Below are 7,500 nucleotides of genomic sequence, written 5' to 3'. Positions count from 1 at the left end.
ACAAGGTGCAAGGTGTCACGTGTTCACTTGTTGGTCCAGGGGGTGGAATGTGTGCCATTGTTATAATTAGAGTGAGGGCCTATGTATAGTACAACCAGAGTACTATAAACGGACAGTCTTCTTCCGAGCTACTCTTTGGCAGGGGGAAAGTGATGTCTTGAGCCTCATCATAACAGAAGTGAACATGTGACACCTTGCACCTTGTCTATACAATAGACAACTGACTCTGCACTACTGTACACTTGAATCAACACCTGACAACACTTGAGCAATTGAACACCTTGTCTATACAATAGAGAACTCACTCTGAACTACAGTATACTACTGTACAGTATACTTGACATATTATGTAATTGCACTGCCTGTATCATGGACACAGTCACAGCCATCCATGATCAGATACTGCTGTCTGGCCATGTCCTGTCTGGGTGGGGCTTGCACCTGAAAACCATCTTTGGGGGGAGTGGACATCAGCGTTGCACAGCAGCCGACACCTGACTGGTGTTGCATCACAGTGTTCTCTGGCCTCAACCACACCAGGCATCCCAGCATCAAAAATAAATTATTAATAGTGCATTAAAATATTGGCCACAAATACAATACAACCATACCATGTCCATAAAATGGAATAGCTAATACATGACAATGATAATTACCTGAAGTGCTGGTAACTCTTAATGTTTGGGAGCTTTTTGAAATAGCTACTCAGATGCTGGTGCCAGTTGTAGCTTTCAACAAGCACTCTGCCGTCCTCAACTCTGACAAGCTGTGGGGTGTTGACTTTCTTCACAGGAGCGCTGTCTCTCACCACCCCAGCAATGTCAGTAAAAGTGTCCACTCTAGTCTTCCTATAGCGCTGCTTGATCAAGCCAAAGCACCAGTCAGGGGCAAACTTGGTGTGGCCTGCAATCAGGATGTGTACTGTAGGTCCAACTTCAGGTGAAGTTTGTGCATGGTCTGCCAAGCACAGTACCACAGCACAAAGTTGTTCTTGTTTTGTCCACTGCAGTTGTCACAATGAAGGTCCACATGTGTTTCTCCAACTCCATAGTTGTTGAAGAAACGTGCTGGGTTTTGAAGCCTCGGCGCTACCATTAAATAACTTATTTAGACGCGTTCTGTCCGAGTGAAATTATTTTTCTGAGGTAGTCTTCTTCTGTGGTGGTGGCGGTGCTTTGAAGCTTCAACGCAGCATTTGTTAAAATAGAACTTTTGCTTAGGTAAGTGAAGTTTCATGTTTATCTGACACCTGTAAATATGAGCGCCTCTCCTAACTAGGCCGACACCGATTTATTTATAAGTGAATGGACCAGCAAAGGACTGTTGTCTGGCATGAGCGAGCGGAATGCGACAACGGGACTGAGAAGGGCTACATTTCAACCAGACATACCAGTGAAACCAGGTAGTCAAAATAACTTACCTGATATAAAATGGGCACCGCAAACCCGGGCATTTCTGATGATGTCTTCAGTCCAGTCCGTACGCTTAATAATGGCAATTTCGTCTGTCTTCCTCTGCTACTGTTTCAAGAATGCGCGCGCATACTTGTGCTGACTAGGCTGTAAAAGGGTCTATAATTAACAAATATGACCCACGCTCGTTACATAACTTCTATAACATCCAGTGACAAAATATGTCATAGTACCTTGGTATGTCCACACCAAGGATTAAACTCTGGGAAATCTGTGGAGTCTTTTTGTTTTGATGTTCTGGGACCACTGCCTCTTGGGCCGCATTTACACTGCCTGGTTGAAGTGACCCAATTCGTTTTTTTTGCTCATACAGTATGTGGCACGTATCCGATATGTATTACGCACGTGTAAGCAGGAAAAAATCACATAGAATCGGATATTCTCAGATCCGTTTCAGGCCTCAATCATATGTGGAAATAAATCAGATATGAATCAGACATTGGCTAATGCGACTGTCGTCTAAGCGGACAGAACGGATATTCCCTGTCATTGCGATTGAAACCTGGCGTGTTCTGAGTCTAGCTCTGAGAGAAGCAATGAAAAGGGGCTTGCTTATTAATCTACTTTCGTCAAATCTATCCGTTGGAAAACTTTTTTTTTTATCCAGGCATCTTAGTTCTAACAGTAAAATTGTGACTAAACATGTTTTGTTTGCTAATAGGTGGTATTCATTCTGTTCACAACAGCGCGATGGGCAGCCAGGCGAAATAGCTCCAGGGGACCTGGTCCCAGGCGAGTTGAACAGCTGTCCTCCCAGAGACGGGATCTCTCGTTGCGGCATGAAGTTCGCGGCTAACCCGCCGAGCTCGGGGGGCTCACAGGCCAGTGCGGAGATCTATTACCAGTAGGCTAATTATAGTGGAATTGCTTGTTTATCATTTCATCTTTATGCCTACACAACATCAACTCATTTCATGTATGTGAATACAGTTAATTCCAGTTATTTACAAAATATCACGTCTCTGTCCAGCAAAGAGATCTGGTTGTTAGGTAACCAAGGTAATGAAACCCTCGTGTATGCATGCGGGTTGTTTCAAATGTTAAACAAGTATGTACGTGTAAGCACAGGTATCTGATATGGGTCACTTTAAAAAGTACATGTAAGTAGACGGTCAAAAAAATTGGATATGGGCAAAAAATCAGATCCAGGCATCAATACCTGCAGTGTAAATGCGGCCTTGGGGTAGCAACATAGAACTGCAGGTCAACAACTGGCAGAAAAAGGGCCAGGAAACGACTAATAGGATTCTCTCTTCATGGTGTGTCGGCTTACAGCCAACACACAAAAAAAGCAAGTAAATAACTAGATTCACACAAGTCAAGACTGGTTTGAACTGTGGACCAAGACGAGCCTATCTGCTCCCCTAAAAACAGTCTCTCTCCAGTACTAAACCGGCCTCTCTCCAGTACTAAACCAGTCTCTCTCCAGTACTAAACCAGTCTCTCTCCAGTACTAAACCAGTCTCTCTCCATTACTAAACCAGTCTCTCTCCAGTACTAAACCGGTCTCTCTCCAGTACTAAACCGGTCTCTCTCCAGTACTAAACCAGTCTCTCTCCAGTACTAAACCGGCCTCTCTCCAGTACTAAACCAGTCTCTCTCCAGTACTAAACCAGTCTCTCTCCAGTACTAAACCAGTCTCTCTCCATTACTAAACCAGTCTCTCTCCAGTACTAAACCGGCCTCTCTCCAGTACTAAACCAGTCTCTCTCCAGTACTAAACCAGTCTCTCTCCATTACTAAACCAGTCTCTCTCCAGTACTAAACCGGCCTCTCTCCAGTACTAAACCAGTCTCTCTCCAGTACTAAACCAGTCTCTCTCCAGTACTAAACCGGTCTCTCTCCAGTACTAAACCGGTCTCTCTCCAGTACTAAACCAGTCTCTCTCCAGTACTAAACCAGTCTCTCTCCAGTACTAAACCAGTCTCTCTCCAGTACTAAACCAGTCTCTCTCCAGTACTAAACCAGTCTCTCTCCAGTACTAAACCAGTCTCTCTCCAGTACTAAACCAGTCTCTCTCCAGTACTAAACCAGTCTCTCTCCAGTACTAAACCGGTCTCTCTCCAGTACTAAACCGGCCTCTCTCCAGTACTAAACCAGTCTCTCTCCAGTACTAAAATGGCCTCTCTCCAGTACTAAACCGGTCTCTCTCCAGTACTAAACCGGCCTCTCTCCAGTACTAAACCGGTCTCTCTCCAGTACTAAACCAGTCTCTCTCCAGTACTAAACCAGTCTCTCTCCAGTACTAAACCAGTCTCTCTCCAGTACTGAACCAGTCTCTCTCCAGTACTAAACCAGTCTCTCTCCAGTACTAAACCAGTCTCTCTCCAGTACTAAACCAGTCTCTCTCCAGTACTAAACCGGTCTCTCTCCAGTACTAAACCGGTCTCTCTCCAGTACTAAACCAGTCTCTCTCCAGTACTCACGGTGCAGTCTCTGATCCAGGCGCTGCTCTCCTCCTCCGTCATGTCCCTGTCGGTGGCGCTCTTTAGCAGCCTGTCGGCCCGCTCCTCCTGCCTACGCACGGACGCCGCGCAGTGGGCGTGGCCCTCCCGGTACCGCCGCCACAGCCCCAGCAGGGCCCGGCCGCTCCGCAGCTGCTCCGAGATCTGCTCCAGCAGCCCGTTCCACCTGGGAGAGGGACAGGGGAGTGGGGTTAGGAGCTGGTCTGGGATCAGTCAGGTACACTACAGTAGATGTTATACCAAAACAAGTCTGTTTGCTTTTTAGCAGATTTTTACTAGCCTGGTGATACATGCTGAATTGTATTCAACCTGGTTGCACTGTTGTTCAGCCCATAATCTAAACCAGCAGAGAATGATGGTCACGGGTCGATGGATTTATAGACGGGTTGCCAGGTTAGCTGCAACTTCAATTTGTTTGCCATGCAACTTTAGTTTTTTGGGACATTCTAGAAGGAGGTACAGCACAGTATGTGTGCCTCCAGATTGTTTATTGTCTCAGGTGTTCATAAGTACGGCGGTAGAGTTTTCCCACCTGATGTTGACGTCGCGGAGGGCGTCGTTGAGTGTGTCGGCCACGGACGGGTGGCACTCGGTCAGCAGCTGGTGTGTGACGGAGCCAAACTTTCTCAGACTGCTCTCCTGCTTGTCCAGCTCCTCCTGTAAGCTCTGCATCACAGACACACACATGCATACACACACACACACACACACAAACACACACACACACAAACAAATCAGAAGGTATTACAGGAAAAAAAAACACAAGGCGAATCACAGCGATCTGAGAAAATGACAGCAAATTATTTTTGGCAAATGGTGGATGCTGGTCCTCACCTCCAGGCTCTCCACCTGCGTCTGGACCGCCTCCAGGGAGCCCGTGAGCAGACACAGGCGGGAGATGGAGTAGCGTCCCTCCAGCAGGTAGCCGGTGATCTCCTCCGCCGCCCGGCGGTACAGGGTCCACTGCTCCAGCACCGAGCGGAGGCTGACCTTCACCTGACCTATCTGAGGAGGGGGGGGGGGGGGTGAACATGGTTCATACACCTAAAATAGTATATTTTCATTCATCCATTCGTTCATATACCTAAAACGGTGTTCTTTGCTGTAGGTACCTACTGTAGGTAATAAAGTCAACTTAAAAAAAAGTTTTTTAGGTACCTACTGTAACAGTGGTAGGTACTGTACCTAAAGAAGACAGGACTTCCTATCATAAAAATCTCAGCGGACATGTGATCTCCTCAACCTGGCAGGTAAACGCGTCCTACTAGACAGCTGACATGGCCGTATTAACGAGAGACCAGACCTCCGGCCGGACCCACCATATGATCCATGTTGGCCCACGACTGGTTCAATCCCTTCAGGATTTCAGTGACCACCGCGCCGGCCTCCCCCTCCCTGTCCTGGACGAGTGCGTTCCCACGTTCCACAGCCTTCTCTAGATCCTTCTCCTTCTCCTTCACCAGCTCCTCCAGCTCCTGGGAGGAGGACGGGGTGAGAGGGGCACAATCCCCAGAGAGGACTTAAAGTGAGTTTTCCGCTAGCATTAACATGCCACGAACGTGAAGTCGAAAATGAGGCCCAATGTCCAAAATTCCAGACTATCCCTTTAAGACCTCTAAGCAGATCTGTGAGGTTGCTCTGTGTAAACTCGATGGGGTGTTTGATGTGATTCTATTCTGTGCTCACCTGACAGTCTTTGAGAGCGTTGTGCACCGACGCCTCGTCCTCTATCCTGTGTCTCTTCTTCAGTCTCTCCTCCTGCAGCGTGAGCCAGGTTCTCAAGGCCTGCACCCCGCTCTCATGCTCCAACCAGCCCTCCAGCAGGCCCTGCAACAGCTGGATCTGAGGAAGACACACACACACACACGTTTGTTTGAATTGAATTGAAACCTTTATTTATCCAGAGAAGACAACTGAGAGCGAGCTCGCTTTTTCAATACCGCCCCGATTACAATAATAACATACAGAATGGGGACATGATACAACAAAACAACCTGTGGTTAAACCTGTGGTTGTGTGTGTGGGCGCACTGTCCTCCGGACCACCGGGGGGTGCTAGCTAGCTAGTCAGCTACCTTCTCAGTGACAAGTCCCTGTAGGATCTGCCAGCGTCGGTTCATGGCCCCCAGCTTCTCGGCGAAGTCAGTCTTGTCGCTGCGCTTCCCCTCCACATCCAGACTGCTGATCTGCAGTACCGACTGGTTGACGAAGTCCACAGTCAGCTGCTTACAGGTCAGGTCTATACGCAACCCCTGGGGAGGGAGAGAGAGAGAGGAGGAGGAGGGGGGTTAGGACAAAGAACAGGGGGATGGAGAAGAGATAGAGAGGTTGGAATGGGAGAAACAAGAGGATGGTGGGAGAGAGAGGAGGTAAGTGGGAGTGGAGAAAGGGAGAGGGGAGGAGAGAGGAGGAGGATGGAGAAAGGGAGAGGGGAGGAGAGAGAAGGAGGATGGATATGAGAAGTGATGGGAAAGGAGAAAGAAGAACAGAACCCTTTATTGGACAAGAGAAAAGACGGAAGAGACACAGGTGAAAGGATGTGAGAAAACATCAGTGACATCCCGTCTCGTTACCCTCTATGGACTGCCTGTCTGTAGGATGCGTCTCAGTCTAACCTTGTACTTCTGTAGGTATTTCTGGACCACCTCGGAGCCCAGAGCTCCCAGGATCCTCTGCTGGTCCTCCTCCATGATGTTCTCCATGAGGGAGATCCAGGTCATCAGCTCGGTGATGGCGTGGCGTGACGCCAGCTTCTCCATCTGCAACTGGAGGGGCAGGATACCAAACCAGGTAGAGTAGCGTTAGCGCTGGATGCTAAACCATCCTATTCAAAACTAGGAGGAGTAGCATTAGCACTGGACGCTAAACCAACCTATTCAAAACTAGGTTCTGTAGAGTAACATCAGCACTGGACGCTAAACCAACCTATTCAAAACTAGGGGGAGTAGTGTTAGCACAAGACGCTAAACCAACCTATTCCAAACTAGGGGGAGTAGCGTTAGCACAAGACGCTAAACCAACCTATTCAAAACTAGGGGGGTGAGCAATTCGGTTAATATTGACATTATGTGGTTAGCTTTATGCTACTTATTTCTCCTTCTAAACCTTATGGTTTCAGTCACGATGGTCATTTAGCAATATACTGTACGTTTCATGGGGAATATTTCAAACATGAGATTAGTCACACAATCATTGCCTGTGAGTAATGCTTTAGTAAAACACACAAGCTACACTTCGGTTACGCGTTGGCAAAGTACGTTTGCATGAAAGCATCATGAACAGCCGAGGTGTGACTGATATAACTCCCAGACCTGGTGGAGCTTCTCCTGCACCACAGGGATGCGCGTGAGCAGCTCGGCCCACTGCGTGTCCACCTGGGCCAGCGCTGAGCGCAGGCCGGCCGTGTCCACCCTCTTCAGACGCAGCAGCTGGTTCCCCGTGCTCAGCACCGAGGAGCGCAGAGACGACTTGGCGTCCACCTCCTTGGAGAACTCCTGCAGAGAGGGAGGGAGGGGTGAGCTGTGATTCAAATTCAACAGACTCTGGAGACGTCTCGTTATATAA

General features: G+C 48.3%; 1 protein-coding gene across 1 annotated transcript in view; it reads right to left on the bottom strand.

Moving 5' to 3' along the window:
• syne1a (spectrin repeat containing, nuclear envelope 1a) overlaps window positions 1-7,500 on the bottom strand; it is a gene marked incomplete at its 5' end in the record, with an annotated part of 215,195 nt that overhangs the window by 32,877 nt on the left and 174,818 nt on the right. Inside the window, 8 exons of the mRNA XM_084453952.1 lie at window positions 3,899-4,103; window positions 4,470-4,603; window positions 4,772-4,942; window positions 5,257-5,412; window positions 5,624-5,779; window positions 6,012-6,188; window positions 6,552-6,701; window positions 7,248-7,430. Coding sequence (XP_084310078.1) covers window positions 3,899-4,103; window positions 4,470-4,603; window positions 4,772-4,942; window positions 5,257-5,412; window positions 5,624-5,779; window positions 6,012-6,188; window positions 6,552-6,701; window positions 7,248-7,430 — 1,332 coding nt within the window. The remainder of the gene's footprint in view (window positions 1-3,898; window positions 4,104-4,469; window positions 4,604-4,771; window positions 4,943-5,256; window positions 5,413-5,623; window positions 5,780-6,011; window positions 6,189-6,551; window positions 6,702-7,247; window positions 7,431-7,500) is intronic.

The sequence above is a fragment of the Borostomias antarcticus genome, assembly GCF_949987555.1.
Source record: "Borostomias antarcticus genome assembly, chromosome: 19".
Taxonomy (NCBI): Eukaryota; Metazoa; Chordata; class Actinopteri; order Stomiiformes; family Stomiidae; genus Borostomias; species Borostomias antarcticus.
Note: the sequence above shows the minus strand (reverse complement) of the source record. Positions and strands in the feature narration are given on the sequence as shown.